The sequence below is a fragment of the Colletotrichum chrysophilum genome (genome assembly GCF_026319265.1).
Source record: "Colletotrichum chrysophilum strain AFK26 chromosome Unknown scaffold_10, whole genome shotgun sequence".
Lineage (NCBI taxonomy): Eukaryota > Fungi > Ascomycota > Sordariomycetes > Glomerellales > Glomerellaceae > Colletotrichum > Colletotrichum chrysophilum.
The window spans coordinates 197,251-214,838 of record NW_026517297.1 but is presented as its reverse complement, the minus strand read 5'-3'; the positions used below and the strand labels follow the sequence as shown (position 1 = coordinate 214,838).

The 17,588-nt window shown below is 50.9% G+C and overlaps 6 protein-coding genes across 6 annotated transcripts; 1 reads left to right on the top strand and 5 right to left on the bottom strand.

Annotated features, from left to right (window-relative positions):
- Window positions 1-267: 267 nt before the first annotated feature.
- COL26b_002100 (uncharacterized protein) lies at window positions 268-1,329 on the bottom strand (the record flags this gene model as incomplete). The annotated part of the gene is made up of 3 exons (XM_053175032.1): window positions 268-477; window positions 572-926; window positions 986-1,329. The coding sequence occupies 3 exons, from the start codon at window positions 1,327-1,329 to the stop codon at window positions 268-270; spliced, it is 909 nt and encodes a 302-aa protein (XP_053040976.1).
- Window positions 1,330-1,860: 531 nt separating this feature from the next.
- On the bottom strand, window positions 1,861-2,208 carry COL26b_002099 (uncharacterized protein; the record flags this gene model as incomplete). Its single annotated transcript, XM_053175031.1, has 2 exons — window positions 1,861-1,889; window positions 1,920-2,208. The coding sequence occupies 2 exons, from the start codon at window positions 2,206-2,208 to the stop codon at window positions 1,861-1,863; spliced, it is 318 nt and encodes a 105-aa protein (XP_053040975.1).
- Window positions 2,209-5,026: 2,818 nt separating this feature from the next.
- COL26b_002098 (uncharacterized protein) lies at window positions 5,027-6,056 on the bottom strand (the record flags this gene model as incomplete). Its single annotated transcript, XM_053175030.1, has 2 exons — window positions 5,027-5,433; window positions 5,495-6,056. The coding sequence occupies 2 exons, from the start codon at window positions 6,054-6,056 to the stop codon at window positions 5,027-5,029; spliced, it is 969 nt and encodes a 322-aa protein (XP_053040974.1).
- Window positions 6,057-7,767: 1,711 nt separating this feature from the next.
- COL26b_002097 (uncharacterized protein) lies at window positions 7,768-8,502 on the bottom strand (the record flags this gene model as incomplete). The annotated part of the gene is made up of 1 exon (XM_053175029.1): window positions 7,768-8,502. The coding sequence occupies one exon, from the start codon at window positions 8,500-8,502 to the stop codon at window positions 7,768-7,770; it is 735 nt and encodes a 244-aa protein (XP_053040973.1).
- A 2,087-nt stretch (window positions 8,503-10,589) lies between these two features.
- On the top strand, window positions 10,590-11,069 carry COL26b_002096 (uncharacterized protein; the record flags this gene model as incomplete). Its single annotated transcript, XM_053175028.1, has 2 exons — window positions 10,590-10,795; window positions 10,847-11,069. The coding sequence occupies 2 exons, from the start codon at window positions 10,590-10,592 to the stop codon at window positions 11,067-11,069; spliced, it is 429 nt and encodes a 142-aa protein (XP_053040972.1).
- Window positions 11,070-11,331: 262 nt separating this feature from the next.
- Window positions 11,332-13,117, bottom strand: COL26b_002095 (uncharacterized protein; the record flags this gene model as incomplete). Its single annotated transcript, XM_053175027.1, has 4 exons — window positions 11,332-11,830; window positions 11,881-12,500; window positions 12,549-12,838; window positions 13,114-13,117. The coding sequence occupies 4 exons, from the start codon at window positions 13,115-13,117 to the stop codon at window positions 11,332-11,334; spliced, it is 1,413 nt and encodes a 470-aa protein (XP_053040971.1).
- Between the last annotated feature and the right edge of the window lie 4,471 nt (window positions 13,118-17,588).

Below are 17,588 nucleotides of genomic sequence, written 5' to 3'. Positions count from 1 at the left end.
CTTTCCTTTTTGCTTTGTTGGAACGTAGCATAAACAGCACAGTCTAGAAGTTCACTGAGCTCGGTGGGATTAGATAGTGGAACTACACGTTGAATTGCCATCCTGATTATCTATAGCTAGATACGACCGCAATCCCACCTTTTATCACTAAACAATTATAGATTACTGTGATAAGACCCCTGAACTAAACACATTAAAGCCAGCTTAAAACAACGCAAAAAAACAAGACTATTGCACTAAGTAGCAAAGACGACCAGCAACATCTTCTCAAACCCGCATACTTAAGCGACCCGTCTCAAAATCCTTGTAGTCCTGCTTGGAGGCTCCGGCTTCCTTGCCATCAGTGGCTGCAGGCATTGAGGTGTAGCTGCGGTAGGTAGAGAAAATGTTGTTATCGGTCGGTTGCTCGCTCGTCCCTTGAAGGATAAAGACTTTGGTCTTGTCAAGCTCATTCCAAGGTATGAATCTTCCCTCCATCTGTAACCGCAACAACGCCAATGGTCAGCAAGACTACATGTATGAAACGGGGTGATGTGTTGCAATATCCTTGTCTAAAAGGGACTTCACTTACCGAGACAGCAACCCATGTAAGACCATCCTTGAGATAGGTCTCAACGGTACTCGGTGTCAGGTCTCCGATGGCGTCGATGTTCTTATTCACGGCGTCTTTATACAGGGAAATCGTGAGGGAAACAGAAGCGCGCGAGAGCACGCCTTCGTCACGTTGCCTTGCACATTTGGCGCAGTGCAATGTGTTGTCTTCTCCCTGACCCACAGTCTCGACTGGACTGCTGAACGTGGAAATGCTACCGACATGACCTGGAAACTCATGGATCATGCGATCACCAGCTCGAACATCAGCTTCAGCTGGAGCTTCTCTGAAGAAGAAGTGAATTGTGTACGGAGCGCCATCTTCGTAGCCGTAGCTGTCAGAGGTTGATGTCAGTAGCCAGATCGAAGAAAGCCTCTTAGATGTCTTACTCACCGATCATAGAGCACGTTGATAACATAGTCCTCATAATCCTTGTCGCCACCGCCCAACTGTCCACTGAGGAAAAGGCCACCCTTGTCATGTTGAAGTACGTCGCCAGTCCCGTGGTAGGTTTTGTTGATGTGGCTTGTGATGCCAGCAACATACTCCTCATCCTCCTGTCCTTTCTGGCGAACCAGAACATCATACTCGTAGCCGAATGTCGAATACGCTCTGACGTCATCGGAATTGAAGTAGTCAACGTGCCTTTCGCCGCCGAAGTCATTGTGGAATGGAACAAGCTTTTCTTGTCCACCAGCCGGATCAAACCAGCTATCGGGATTCAAAACCTGCCACATGGCAAAAATACAGTCCACGTAGCTATCACTAATTAGTTCAATACGTTCAAGATTGTGTACATAGGCCATACCAATGGTGCATCCAGAAGATTGGATCGAATGCTGCGACTGGCACATTTGACATGTGTCCGATACCCTTGCTAAAGTCACCAGCACCTCCGTTGAAGACCTGAACAAGTTAACCATCGATCTCGTGATGTATCTTCTCGGTAAAAGACGTACATGGAGATTATTGTGGATGAACTCGAGGGATATCCACTGAGTCCACTCCACGGGCTCTGGTGATGTGTCGGCAGTGATAGTTGAAGAAAACGATCGCCAGTCTTTGACATTGGAGAGAAGGCGATAGACAAGATCGCTGACGGGATGCCTGGATACTTCCCCTGGTTCATAATACTTGTGAGATCCAATGGCCGATTTGATTGGCTCATAGTTATTGATTCCTTGGGATTCAAGTTCAGCGGGCTCCGAAGACTTTATGCCCCATCTACTTGTACCTGAGCATTTAGACCACTGTTGCGGAGCGTTTCATTAGTTCTGAATTCCTTCGGGGAGGAAATCTACACATATCGGAAGCGTCGTTGTCTCACCCTGCTTCACATCGTCAATTTTGTATTTACCCAACGCTGGGCTTCCCATTAGCGTGACCTTTCCGTCAACCCTCATCTCATAGCGGTGCAAGGGATTCGTAACCGTCTCTGGCTCGGTTCCTGACGGAGTGCAGATGGCCACCTTGTCATGCTTAAATAAGTCAGGGACCCCCTCGACTGGTTGGAGAGCCCAGTTCCAGTATGGTAGTCTCCACGTGCTGCGCTCCTTCAGCCACTCCTTCTTGACTCCGGGATCTTCGATTTTGAGGTCTTCGATGACCTCACCCATGAGATTAAAAAGCGTTTGCTACTCGTGATATTGACAATCAGCATCGAGTCACAAACTATTCGATCTGAAAATACACACCTCGAACAAGATCATATAAGGTCTATGCCAGGTCGGAAATGTCAGTTCATTGTGAGTGCAGTACATTTTCTTCTGATATGTTTTGCTCTCATGGTGAGGATCCTCGGAATTGCCCCAGGCTAGATCACCTGGATACCCATGGATACCTGCCACAGACCCGGTGAGTAGGATGAACAAAAGAAGACTGTATGAAAGGGAGCATGCCTACCTGCTATTTGAAAGTATGACAAGGTCTCCGTGTAAGGTGTATCATAGAACTTCTGGAGAGCTCGAATGAAAAGGGAAACTTGGATGCTTTTGGCAGGTGCTTCGGTTGCCCAGCTCGTGAATTCTCTTCGGATGCCAGGTTTTCCGCCTAAAGGAACTGATACTCCGCCAATAAGAACATGATTCTTGGGGTTGTTGGTATCTCTGGCAGACATGACTGTTGAGAGTTTGTGTTTGAATACAGCTGAAGAAGATTGGGTGAGCCTGGATAACACACAAGTGCAATGGGGTACCCTCTTGGGGCAAGCTTGCCCAGATACTTATACATATTCCCAGGGAAACAAAATGACCAATCTGGTCAGCTTTCCCGGTCCATGATGGCCACTTGATTCTTGGCTACACTGAATTTCGGAGAGGTCAATCGTCGATTCGTCAATGTGCCTTTGGAAGAGCACAGGAGCGAGAGGGCGCTGCGGCTGATAGACGCTAATTTGCGGGGAAATGTGACGAGTCTGACCAGCCAGCCAAATGTGATGACTTGGACGATCTTGGTGCCAAAATGTCTAATGTCTCAAAACTTCAGCTGATACATATCGGTATTTTGGTGACTGGCATACGCCGAGCTGTGTGCAGCATGATGCCATGTTTGAGAATCAGCCAGCCGTTTGCTAGAGTGGAATGCCGGCAAACGGAAATATGCGGGTAGCCCGCTGGCTAGAGTACGTAAGACAAACTGGGAAAAGATCCCACAGTGAATCTCATCTCGGGACACAAGTCTACAGCCCGACATTAAGAGCCCTGCGCTGCAGCTTCCATTACTGGGAGGCTTCGAGGCGCATCTGTCCTGAGACACGAGAACCTCATGCCGCAACACGCAAGAATGTGCAGTGCACCCTAGATTGACGAGCCCAATCAATTCAGACCGCTTGAACCTGCAAACAGAGGATTTTTGGAATGGAAAAGGCTTTCATTGTAAACTTGGATTGCGCAGTCCGCGTACAACTATGTGGTTGAGTTATCTACACAACCGCGTCTTCAAGGGATGGCCAGCTGAGACCCACATGAACCCTGAACGCTTCAGAACGCAGCCTGGACCTAGTGCCTTGCTCTTCCAGAGCCCAGAGAGGGATGGCGCGTAATTTGATCATGCTAAGATATCTTTGCGGAAGGCTGAGCTTTTCAAAACAGGGTCTGCGTAACAAAGCAGCCTTCCGCAAAGACATCTAAGCATAGCGATGTGGTGTTGAGGCAGAGAGGGCGAAGGAAAATAGGCGACAATTATGTGTGCGGCGGGAGCATTTGAATGAGGCCAAGGCCGAAGGGCAAATTGGGCCCCGAACCGCAACAGGGTTCATGGTGACTTTGCCCATTTCGTATCCTCATTGACCCTCTGTCAAATGTAGACCGCAGCCGGTGACGTAGAACACCTCATCAATACCGTTGATGGTGTCACACTCTGGCTCATATCACTCACTGGAACGGCTCAGCTGAAAGCCATTAGCGTGTTATGCCTCTTATGCTGGGATTTGGTACTCAGCCACATTTCAATGTGGGTGGCCCGCGGCCTCCGGGGTACGAGACGACGGGATCTAGAAAATTTCCGGGGGCTGTGAGATCTCGCGGGAGCTTAAGGACTAGCGGGTCTTGGCATTTCTTGGCACCGACTGACAGCTTGGGGTAGCACCAAAGTACCTGGAATCGACATGCGGCTCAATCCTCCAAGTCGATGTCGTACATGGTTAATAGTCAACATCATGTTTTTGCGTTTTGAACGTGGCACGATGGCCTGACTTGGCCGGCGGTCGTCCAATCCACTGGGACAGAGCAAGTGAAGACGCTGCGCAATTGTAAAGATGATGACGAGGGTCAATAAACTTTTAATTATTAGGTATTAAGATAGTATGTAATCAAGCCCCGAAAGTGTATGCAAGAACGCTGCAAAGACAATCAGATCATTTCGCTTGCTTCTCCATCCATTGCTCTGTGTCTATTCGATCGCCCCGTTCTCTCTGATGTTCCTAGCCAGTGTCTGGTTGGCAGCGGCTGACCAGCGTGCGCGGCCTCTTTTCAGATGGTATCAGTCTGAAGTCTCGAGACGATACCAAAGCCAGGCGTGACTCGAAAGCCCTGTGTGTTCTTAACACGCGACTCGAGTGAATAGGCCTCTCTGAATCCTTCGGCCGGGCTGATGTTGTTCGCAGGGTCTGGCCCAACGGTCACAGCGCAGATCTCTTGTTCCTGAATCATGTGTCGTGCCTCGTCTGATGGTTTGGGTGCAAACTCGAAACAGGATCAGGCTGTCTGAAGTGACCCCCTCTCCCCCCATGTGATGGTCCGGGCGGTTTCTTGGCCGCAGCCTGCATGCGCTTTTGCGCAGCTCCAGACACGTCTGATGGAGGCCTTGGCGTCCGTATTACTCCTGCGACCGTGATTTTGACTCCTGTCGACACTGATTGGATAACCCTCGGACGTATCCCGCACGCATCGCCCGACTCTGAGTTGGCGATTGTTGCGTCGTGGTTTCTCTAATGCTTCAGACCGCTTTACTCTTCGATTCTTCCTCCGCTGTAGGTATTTCTCCATCGACGGCCGAGCCCGGAAGTTCGGAGATAGGCTCGACTACTCCTTGCTGCTTTGTGCCATTGAGGAATTTTCGCTGCTCGGATCGCGCCATCTGGAAGAGTCTTGATGCGCCGTAAAGTTGAGTTGTGATCCATAGGGAGAAGATCAGGGGAGTAACGACTCGCCATACCCGTCCCCATCGGTCCCAGGAACGGTGCAACAGGTAAATCGTGATCGAGGTTTCCAGGATGGCTCCGAGAAGGATCCAACCGAAACAGCCGTACGCCAGGTAAGAGAGGAGACGATGGTCCTTACGTCTTACCCTCCAGAGGATCATGGACACGTAGATGGGGAGCTCGACCACCACGTCAAAGGCGCCTTGAAGAACACAATTGTCAGCTGACACGGTTGATGACAACCGAGAAGGAAGAATGCCTACCCCAAACCATGCACATGTAAAACTCGATCGTTGCCTCTGGATGCTCTACGAAGTTGCCAAACAGAGACAGGGCAGTCTGTGTGATGGCCAAGAGGCCAATATGATGCGCGATACTGAGAGGACTGGCGAATTGAGTGCGGAAGCAGAGCTCGAAGACGTAGTAGGCGCTGTAGACCTGAGAGACGGTGAAGAGCATATCGCCGATTCGAAGACGATGTCCCTGGACCACCGGGGTCCCCAATCCAGCGGTTCCAGTCAAGAAGTGCATGACGGGGTAGATGCCGATGCACAAGAGAGCGAACATGATGATTGCGCCGACATGGTAGTATGTGAACGATCGACGGCGCTTCTCGTTCTCAGGGCGCTCCAATGTCTTGTAGACTTCTCCGTAGACCATGTGAAGAAGCCATCTCTCGAGGATGTTGGCGATCAGGACAACCACGACGACACTGGAGACCAGAAGCAGGGAGCCATATGAAAGAAGACCGGAGATGGGCCCGTTCTGAATGGTTTCGATCTTGGGCATGCCCCTGCCTTGAAGGGCTTCAGTGACAGACGCCATTGTTGAAAGCGGATTGTGGAAGGCGTCGAGTCGTTGATCGTGGCGTGTGCCATAAACGGATGTGTCTTACAGCTCTGGGTGAGGGCCAAAGTATATAACAAGGACCATCGCCAAGGCTAGCAAGCAAGCAAAGAGAGAAGAAGGGACGAAAATAAAACACCAAGGACGGGTGTTCGCCAGGAGCGCATCAGCGCTAATCTCGAAAGGAATGAAATGAGCGTTGATTACGAGCGTCTCACCGATCTAATAGCTCCTTGCGCCGTGAGGTTGGCTAGGTGTCAGGCGTCCTGGTGTGGTGGCCGCGGGATCCGTGCTTAAAAGCTTCGGCCGCCGATGCTCTTCAGACAGGTTTGTAAAACTATCGTTCATTATTGAGCGAGAGACAGGGCAACCGAGTCGTCTTGAAATGCAATCCCACCCCCGGTTCATTGAGCACGTCCGACCTGGCCTTACCTGAGCCGATCTTGCCCTGGTACCCCTGGCGACACCGGCGGCCCAATCATGGTAGTCTGAATCTTGCCGTCAAACCCGTTTTAGGGGGTGGAACGTTTGGTTTGGTCGCGTTACAAAGGTGGAACAAAGAGTATGCGGGGTGATCGTTTCTTTTTGGGGCCCTGGGTCTGCCGCTGCACGGCTCTGATGATCCACGAACGGTGTTCTCGGCACCCGGCACCTGGGGTGAAGACCAACACAACAATACCACTGCGGGCAGGGCTGCACGACACCCACACCCACACAGGTGCTCTGTACTGTGTCGCGTGTCCGCTGTCCGTCCGACCAGATAAAACCGACGTGTCTGGTCTGCGTCCCAGGGAGGTTTAGGCTTTTCTTTCCACGCCGACATCAGAGGCCAAGACGCCAGACCTGCGTGGAGACGAAACTCAAGAGAACGGCTGGTGCGGGTTGTCCGATGTGTCTTTCCTGTTTGAGAGGGCAGCAGATCTTGTTGCCTGGAGTCCGCTAGAGTTTTCGCTACCTGGATTGCAAGTGTCATCGAGAGAGACGGTAGAGGCATTTTGCCTCGGGCGCAAACCTCGCGTGGGGAATCTCAAATTACGCCTACACACGAGATCACGTGGGACTGAGCTGTTTTTAGGTCAAAGAGACACGCAGGGAATGCAAATGCGGCACAAAGGGGGGAATGGCGGCTAGGCGTACCTGGCGGTTCTAGCGTAGATCATGATCTATCGGCTGTGGCTGGCTGCCTCAGCTTTGCCTGAAAAGGTTTAAGTCGGTGCCGGTTCCCGAGCCCGAGCTAGGCGGTGCCGAAAGCCGGGACTTGGGCCCGTCCGACTCATGGATCTTTCTTGGTGGTCAGTCAGCGCCCGAGCAGGAGAAAACAAATAAGGGGGCTCCGTCGAAAAGGTCGCCGCCAGTGGACGGACGATGAGCATCAGTAAGGGGGAAGCTAGCGCATCTGAGTGGGATTAGACGCGGGACTAAGATGCCGTGGGAAATGCGGCGCGCGATATAATGCTCATGCTACTGAAGCCCACGGACACAGGGAACACATGTCAATCAACATAAATGTCTCGTCAGCATCCTTCCAATGACAGCCCGGGGTTCCGCAGTCTCGCAGTCTTGCTGTCATTGTCCGAAGTGAAGCAGCTCAATTGGTTCTACCTGATCGTGAAAACATCCGTCTACCGTTACGAAGCACCGGTGCCGTTGTCCAGTACCCCAAAGTGCCCTGTGCACAGTTGATGATGGCCTACTCCTTGATGCTAACAAAACACGTCTTAATGGTCGAAGCCACTTTCGCGTTAATTGTGTTCGCGTTTCGAGATTCCGCAGTCCTCAAATGCCGCTCAAGTTGATATGTGACCTCCTTGAATAGTTCACTCGTTGGATCTTTCATGGCCGGATTGCTCTGTATCGTCTTCTCCCATTCAATCTCTTGCCAGTTGTAATTGGTCCGGTACTCTGCCTCGCGGTTTACCGTCTCCCAGACGACGTCAGTCACTCGACCCTTGAGGTGATCCATAAGCTTGGTATTCGCATCGCCTCTGCGATACTCGGCCACACTCGCCAGAACCCCATTGATGTTGGCCAAGTGGCGCGTGATTGAGATGTCGTTTGTGACGCCCACAATTCTTCCTTTCTCAACCGCGTAGCCCAGATCGGTCCAGACGCCAACGTAGGTTTTTCGCCCGTCCCTGAGTCTTCTGAACCTATCATCCTTCTTGGGCTCGTTAATAGACATCGATCGCCATTCGAACGTGGCAGTCATGATGTCGGTTATTGAGTTGAGGGTGAATTCCCACTTTGACTTGATATCGTAGATTGTAGGCGTGGGAGTGGTGCTGCCCGTCTCAATGTAGCTGACGAACTCATTGTATGTGCAACGGTTGCCGGTGCCAGTGCCCCTGCAGCCTAGCGCGATGTAGCCCTTGCCCACACCGAATACCTCAACGTCGAGTTCGTAGACTGTGTAGAAGTACAGCATGTCTGCAGCGTCGATGAGTGTGTAGTCCGACTCGGCACATATTCGCGAAACAAAGCCCACGACTGCTATCAGCAGTGAGAGGTTCATGGTATTCTGCTACGTAAAACCCGGCTTGTTAGTGACTAAAGGAATGGAATGGATACCCGAACATACCAGTGGAGGTTGTGAGTGCTCTGAAGACCACAGCGACCTGGCAAAGATGCCTATCAAGGTGATGGCACGATTTGATATCAACGGCAAGTGAACAAATTCGTAAAATCAAGCTAAAGCCCTAGACGTGAGTACCTATGTAGTCATGTTAAGAGGCTTCTTTTAAGGTCGCAGGTGGAGAGTTCAGCCAAAAGATACACTTCCGGAGCTGGTCATGAGTCTTATCAGAAGCCAGCAGCCTTTCCAATGTGTCATCCTCGGGACTATTCAAAGACCGAGAATAAATGCTGGCCGAATTTGTTCATGGAGGTCTCGGTCGTTCTCTTTTCCAAAGTCCTTCCTGGGGTTCAGGCCAAGCCGGGTCAGACGGCGACTTTTTGAGCACGAGATGCGGGATGTTTTGAGCAAAAAACATCTACATCCTGATCAAATTTGGCAATATCGCGGCCAGAGTGAAAGTCAGTCATTTGAAGGTGGCACATCACAATCACTTGACTGCCTACAACATTCCTAATCCGACGTTAGTCTGAACAAGCTATTGATCGAAGGATCCTCGCAGGGGTCAAAGACGCAGCCCATTGAAAAAGGTGTGTGTGATAAGCTTAATGACAAGCATGCAAGGCACGCGATCGTGTGATTCCGCCGCGGGAAGCCACAGTCTCTGGAGATGGTCCCTGGTCTCTTGGCGGGCGGCCGACCGCCAAGACGGCGGAATCATCCCTGCATCGAAGCGCCAAGTCCTGCTAAACACTAAAGTCCCAAATCCTGTCGGCCTGCCAGCTCGAAGAGGCACTGGTTACACACGGCTAAAGCCAGCAAAGACTCATCTAGATGGGATGTCTTGGACGAAAGTTCCACCAAGTTAGGGCAAAGGATGGCGGGATGTGGACTCGCCAGGAGCTGAAGACCAGAATACACGGCTCGCTCAAGCTATTGCCAAGAGATAGGCCTTTCTGTATCAGTCGAAATTGAACATGAAGGATCAAGAATGAGTCGGGGGCGAGAATCCCATGAACCCAGGTAGAACTCGTGAATGAAGTGAGGGTGTGAGTGAGCCTGGACCAAATGGTCCGGACGTGTATCGTCAAATGACAGGTTCTCAATACCCTCATCAACTATACTAATAGCTTGCACGGCCCATCCCTAAAAATGGCCTGCGTTTGGCCTTGCTATTCGACTGGAAGACTTCATTTCTGACGTAGAGCCATTAAGGTTCCTCGATGGGCATGATGCAGTCTTTACCAAGATTTCTCAAGCTGTTACTTCTATGGCTTTTCCTGGGCCCATTACATGGAACATTCGCCTATCCCTATCATCATGATCGTTCGGAAGACCATGAAGGCGTGGGACTTTCCAATCAGACGCATCCTTTCGCGGAATCCGGTTACAGTCCCGTCAAATCCAGAGCGGACAAGCCAGAGCTCAGAATCCTGCCGTTGGGCGCCTCCATCGTCTTTGGCGTCGGCTCAAGCACAGGCAATGGGTGAGTGATACTAGGAAAGACCGAATCTAAGGAGTAGGGATTACTGATAAGAGATCCTCAGCTTTCGGAAGCCTCTTCGTGATGCCCTCCGATATGATGGCTTTGAAGTCAACATGGTCGGCACCAGGCACAATGGTAACATGCAAGATTGGGCATAACACTGAGCACTATTATTTGTTTACTCAAAACGCTGACGGGAGTAGGATAATGAAGCAACATCTGGTGCCATCGTCAGTGAGATCCGCTCATACCTGAAAGGGTCTCTCGCCTACAAGCCCAATGTCGTTGTCATCAATGGCGGCACGAACGACTGTAACAGAAATATCGACATAAACAACATTGGCGAGCGCATGAGACTGATTTTGAATGATATCTGGGGCGCACCTGATATGGCAAACACATGGTAACCCAATTGAACGCCCATTATAGATCAAAGACTAATCTGAGTAGCGTAATGCTTTCTACCATCCTTCCCACAGCTGATGCAACCGGAGCTCTCAATCGCATCACTGCTAATCAGCAGTACCGACTTCTCGCTGAGCAGCTTGCTGCTTCTGGAAAGTGCATCTACATGGCCGACATGGACCCTGACGAACCCAACATTGCTCACAATTGGATTGCTTTGGAAGCTGATATCGGTGGTGATGGAATCCATCCAAAGTACGGAACCCTGCCTGATTCTATCGGCAACAGTCACTGACACTGAACTAGCGACCAAGGCCACAAGAAGATGGCCTCTGTGTTTTATAATGCAATCATGAAAGCTGTCTCGGATGATAAGATCAAGAACCCCGCTGCCATGGCGAAAACTGGCACCACCGGCTGCGATAAGACGTTGGGTGGAACCTGGACTGTGGCGATCACCGCCACGAAATCAATGTTCGAAAATTGCATCTTGACAAAGCTACATGCCGCTTCTCACGAGAACGTCTAGTCCGGATGGAGGAGCGGTAGGTAGACAACGCATGGAAAAAAAAGGAGGGGAGGGGGGGATAGGCAGATTCCTCAGGTATCGTGATGACGATTGCCACAGAAACCCACATGCTGTTACATAACAATTATTCAGTTTTTCTGGTTATCGTAGATAGCATCACGATGTTTATAAACAGAATTTTTCCCTAGTGTGGCGTAAATCTCCCCAAATTGGGTGTTGCTGGGCTCAAAGATAGAAGGCGCAACAATAGTTTTAAGTTGAATTACACAAAGACCTTCGAAATTTTGAAGCCTCCAGGAACCCGCGTCTGGAACACGCCAGCCGGGTCGTACTTTGCTGCGACTTCCTTCAAAAACTTGACATTCTCTTCTCCATACGTTTTGATGGGGTCTTGGGCGGGATTGACGTAGTTCAAGTAACGCCAAGGGGTCGCCTTTCCGTTGGCTTCAGCAAAAGCCTCAAGCTCAGCAGTCGTGGCGGCCAGCTTCGCATGAGCCAAGGCCTCCTGCTCAGCGGTACGTGTCTGCACTTGGCCTAGCCAAATGATAGAGTTGTGCGTCAGCGAGGTTTCGAGTCCCAGCACATTGTTGCCGCTGCCCTTGGTTGCGAAATGCTTGGGCAAAGGCTGGCTGACGAAGGTGAGATGGAGATCCGGAGACGGGATGAGAGTCTGCAACTCGGCGAGCAGCTGGTCATAGAGCTCGGCCATCTTCCTCATGATCTCTATGTTGTTGAAGAAGCAAAGTGAGAACCACACATTTCTGTATCATGATTAGCGAATGCACCGAGAACATTTTATCACAGGACTCACCTTGCACCACCAGCCATGGTGTGAGTTGTGATAAGTGTGCCATAAGTCTTTCTGCTTCGGTCGTCAAAGAAGGACGGCAGCGTTGCGAGAGGTGCGAACGAGGTGGAGTTCGATACGCCTGCAGTGTTGACAGCCTGGACGGCGATCATCGGCGCCGAAGTCTCGCTTGAGTAAGCAAACGTGACGACTTCGGTGTCATCCGGATGTTGCTCATTGGTGTCGATCAGGTTGACAAATTGCTTCATGACAGCATCCTTGTGCTCGTAACCCATGAAGATCAGGCCCCCGTAAAGACCACCGGGGGCAGCAGCAAATGTCTGCATATCAAAGCGCGTGACGATGCCGAAGTTGTTGCTACCACCCTTCAGCGCCCTGAATAGATCAGGGTTCTCGCCACCATTGACATTGACGATGGAGCCATCAGCCAATACAGCCTCATAGTTCTTGACATCGTCCGCTGCGAAGCCGCGGTTACCAGTGTGGAATGATGCGCCGCCCCCGAGAGTCAGACCTGCGACACCGACGTTCCCCTCGCGACCGCCAGTCACGGTCTGGCCGTACTTCTCAATCTCGGTGTACACCATACCCCACCTAGCGCCGGCTCCGATCGACACAGTGCCCTTTGCAGAGGTTTAGTTACTGTCGCAAGAGGGAACTGCAGCACTTACACTGCAGTTCTTGTAAACCACCGAGTTCATGCGGCTCATGTCGATGGTGACGCCATGGGCAACATTATTCGAGGTGAAGTGCGAATGGCCACCGCCACGAACGGCGATATCCCAGTTGCCGGCGGGACTTGTCTTGACGAGTGCCGACAGAGCCCTGGAAACCTCGTCGGTGTTGGTGGGTTGGATGATGCACCAGGGGTGGAGGGCCTGAGAGTCGGCAGACCAGTAGGAGGCGATACTGGAATTGTACACCGAATCAGTGGGAAACGACACTCGGTCGGAGAGCCCAGCTGAAATTAGTGCATCGCACTGCAGGTCATCATGTCAGCAATACCGCTCAAGTCCATTAGATGTCAGCGACGAAGGAGGAAAGACATCTCATACACCTGTATAGCCACTGGCAGGTGGGGCTTGTCGAGCGTGTCGGCCGAAGCCGACCTCTACTCGTGCGGCTGCGACGCAGGCCAGCAGCGAAGAAATGGCAAGCGGAGATGATAACATCATTGTAACGAACGAGCGAGCGAGGAAAACGAATGAGTGGACTGAGGATTGAAGCCAACCTTACTCATGGTGACATCTCGTCGTTGGTATGGCGCATCGCTGCTTTTAAAAGCTTCCCGAACAGTATCACGAGTGGCGTTTCCAACCTCCACCAAACACCCCAAAGCAGTCATTGGAGTGCGAGGTAAAAGCGAAACCGAGGTGCATACAAAGGAGATTAGAATACGACCCTTGAAAGTCTATACCTGGGTTGCTCCGTCTTTCCTGAGATGGCAAACATTTCTCATATAGAATTAAGTAGACGGGAGATATAATTAACCGAACACCCTTCTACACGACGTGCCACGCTTATTACAAACATTCAAGGGAGATATTCTTATGAACCCCATGCGATCTTGGCGAATATGTTGAAAGAAGAAACACTGCTGGAAATTGGCCCCAAATTGATGGCCCTTGTGTGCGTGCTGGAGGCCTTCTGCATCGGGTTGGTGCTCCAGAATACAACTGGCAGAAGCTCCAGAATTTAGGACTCGGAGTGATTCCTATTGGACTCGGTTATGGCAAGCGATGTGTTGTGCCACCATCCTGCATGCGGTACCATAGAAAGACGGAAGATGAGGCCGGTAACTTGCACCAACAACAACATGTTGGTTGTTGACTGGGATAGATACGAGTCGCTCTTGGCATGCAGAAGCGAGAGGCCAAGACCGGTATGTAATCGGAAAATCGGCGTCTGATATGAGTGATAGTCATCACGGCGATCTCACAGTTTGGGGCGGCACGGTTTCAAGATTGAGTTTGGCGCCCAAATCACGGGTATGTTGACATACTGCATCAACAAGCTGCGACATATTTGGCGTAGAATCATAGTAGTTGATACTGAGCAATGTGCGGTTGGCTTTTATGTTGGTGGACAACGGGAAGAGGTCTCGCTTCTGTTGGTAATTTACATGAGTTTTGCTATCCGGGCGGTAGTTTCTGGCCAACCGGGCGGTACCCACTTATTCTAGCCAATTGAACGTCTAGCATTGATCGCGCAGCCAATCACGTATAACGCAGCGTTCTGCGCGCAATCGACGACTTCGCGCGGGCGCAGTTATCGCGAAGTCGTCAATTTCGCCTGAAGTCGTCAATTGCGCGCGAAGTCGCTGATTACGCGCAGAGCGTTAATTGCGCGTAGAACGTCAATTGCGCGCAGAACGTCAATTGACTTACGCTGTGGTGGTTTTCTGAGTGGGTCAATAGGATCGCTGAGATGGTCGATAAGTGGGGTACCGCCCGGTTAGCTAGAAACTACCGCCGGATAGCAAAACTCATTTACATTTCATGGACCCACGACATGGTGGCCCACCCATGAAGTGGAAGCCAGGGCTGCCCAACGGTTTTTTCCCAATTCGTCAGATATCCAGCAAATACAAGGTACGGGTTTCGGGGATACGTCCGGCTCCAAGGAATAACTGCTAATGGAATATGCGCTCCGGTCCAGGCCTACAGGGCTCGTCGTCAGTCTGGACTGCAATCACAGGAACCAACAACCTTTCCTGTACTTGGCGTATCCGTACCTGCTTGACGATCGCAAATGATATCCAGAAAACTGGTCTTTTTCAGGTCGGTTGCTTCATGGAGCACGCTAGTGCCAGATCTGCCCTGTTCCTCCGATTCTCGTTCATCACATTGTGGCTACTTGATGTCAAGACATCACTCATACCCCTATTCCGGGGCAGTTGAGAATATTCTACGCCACGCGCTTACAAGATTTCGTATCACATACATGAACTCCTAATTAAGGATCAGAAACAATTGCTCTGCACGGATTGCTACTGAAGAATGACTGGATATCTCTATTGATCAGTGGCTCAATGCCGACGTTGGGCCCTGATATTGACTCGCTGTGCCTTTTTTCCTGTCTACTGTCTTTCTACGTGTCTGTCTTCCTCTTCCTCTCACACACACGCCGAAACCTCTCGAGCTTTCTCCATGTCTTTCTTGCTTCACACTGGTAGTATTGAACTCCCTAGTTACGACTTTGCAAGGCAAAGACTCCCCGATTCCATGATGGGCGGCGAACCCACTCCAAGCCTTCTTCAACAAGACGGAACTACCGCACCCCTGCCGATACCGATTAACTATGGCGATCCCTCTGTACTGATCAATGCCCCTGGGTGGTCAATGCTCGCGATCTCGACAACATTCCTTTGCCTCCGAATCTATTGCAAAGCCTTCCGAGTGTGGTGGATGGTGTGGCTGGATGACTGGCTCTTGATCGGTGGGTGGGCCTTCCTCGTCGCTTCGCAAGCTCTCTTGAGCGAGCTGATGCGACTTGGGTTCGCAAAGACATACAATGTTACGCCAACGATCAGCACCGTCATCTACGCATGGGACAACTGTCACAAGCTTTCCCTCGCGCTGACGAAGACCTCCTTTGCCGTAACATTACATCGGATTGCTTCCTCCCGGCAAAGATACATCATTTGCTTTCTGGTCGGAACCATGAACGTACAATTCATCGTCCACATCATCCTTACCTGGAGAGCAATTTGCCGACCGACCCGACCTGGAGACACGACACCTCACCTGCCGGTATCATGCTGGCGCTCTGAAGTCGCAATCGCTCTTGGGATCTTCGGTGGCTGTAAGAGATCCCTGCTTTACGGCTACTTGCTGTTGGAAATACAGCCCGCTGACTGCCATAAGTCTATTCTGCCGCTTCTGACTTCATCCTCGCCCTACTGCCATGGAAGATTGTTATGGGACTACAGATGAAAAAGCATGAGAAGATCGGAGTGGCTGTCGCCATGAGTATGGGGGTATTGTACGTTATGATTGTCGTGAAGAAAGTCTCAGATTGTTGGAGTCCTAACAGAAAACAGTGCCGGGGTCATGGGTGTCATGAAAGCCGTTCAGAGCATCATCATGTTAGACACATCAGCACCAGATTGTGAGTTCTTTTTCCTTCACCCAGAGATAGTCGACGTAGAGACTGCCTCCTGTTCACGCAATAATGGGATATCTACATGCGTTCCACGAAATTCCTGACACCATATGGGATTTCAGTGTTTTGGAAAATTTGCATCATGCATGTTTGGGCCATGGCCGAACCGAACGTCACCATTATTGCCGCTTGCATCCCTGTTCTCCGAGTCTTATTTCGACACATTCGCAGTACCCGCGAAGCGGAATATCCTTCTTCGGGGGCCTACATCAGATCAGACACCCTGAGCAAGTTCCGGAACCAAGACATACGAGGTGGCAGATCAAGGATCACCCGTAATCAAGATGAGGGAGACGATGGAGACAGCGATCGCAGCATGTTACCCCAAGGCATCATCATGACCACCGAGGCAACGGTAGATTATGACAAACGCAGCGGCAAATCAGGCAGCAGCATACCTGGCGAGGACGACATCGAACTGACAAGTCGGCGTGTAATTTCGGCATGAGGTCCGAGGGCTGTTCTGCTATATTTCGGGGCCTGGGACGCCCCTTGGTAGTGGAATATACACATCCGGCTCCGGAACAATCTTGTTTAACCATTCCATCCAATGATCCAATTTGGAAAGTTTTGCATCATCCTTCAAGTTTTCGTTGGGCTTTTCAACCCTACAGCCTTGCCATATGACCCCAATATCTTCAGCCGCCCTCCAATCAGCTTCGTCAAGCTTCCGGGAGTTCAGTTCATCCATCACGACTTGCATTCTTCGCTCCCAGTGGTCGTCAATAAACGTGCCTACATCGGGACAGTTTGCATAGTCCTGTTCCAACTTTCGGAGAAGCTCCTCCAGATAAACAAGCTCTTCTTGTTGTTCCTCCACAATCTCTGTCACATCTTCGTCATCCCGTTCATGAATTTCGGAATACTGTCCCAATCGACAGCAGCTGTGACGAAGATCCAAGACAGTAAAGGTCAAATATCTCGATATCGACTCAACCATCTGGGTCTGTGCTGCAGCCTGTCTCTGGCCTCCCACAGCCCATGTCCAAAGTTCACAAAACCATCTAAAGTTCTGCTTGTAGTCGTGCAATGCGGAGGGTTGCTTGTTGCGGCTTGCTCTTTCCCAGGACACCACCCCATCTAGCAATATGATCAGGGAGCTGCAGCCGTTCAATGAACATGCACATCGACACTGGTCAACTATGTCGATGGATGTAATCGCCTTTTTGATAAGATCAGGCAACTGGAATCCGAAATCGCCATCCTCAGCTAAGGCGTGGCATAAATAAGCCGACAGCAAGTGCGCCGGCGTCCACAAGGCATGATTGATTTCCCCGGGTTCTGTGCGAGACAGAGGTTTTCCAAGCTGCGCCCCTCTGTCAACTAGCCATAAAACATGGTACACAAGTTGAGACCTGTGCCATGCGTCCTGGATGACAAAGCCGTTGAGCACACACTTCCATAACTCGTCAAACCCGAAGGCCGAATCGAGACCAAGGTCTCTGAATCCCTGTTCCCATGCGTATGAAGCGATACATTCATTTGCGATGTAGGAATGGAGGGGCCTGAAATTCCAATCTTCGCCATTATTGCTGTCGCAATCATAG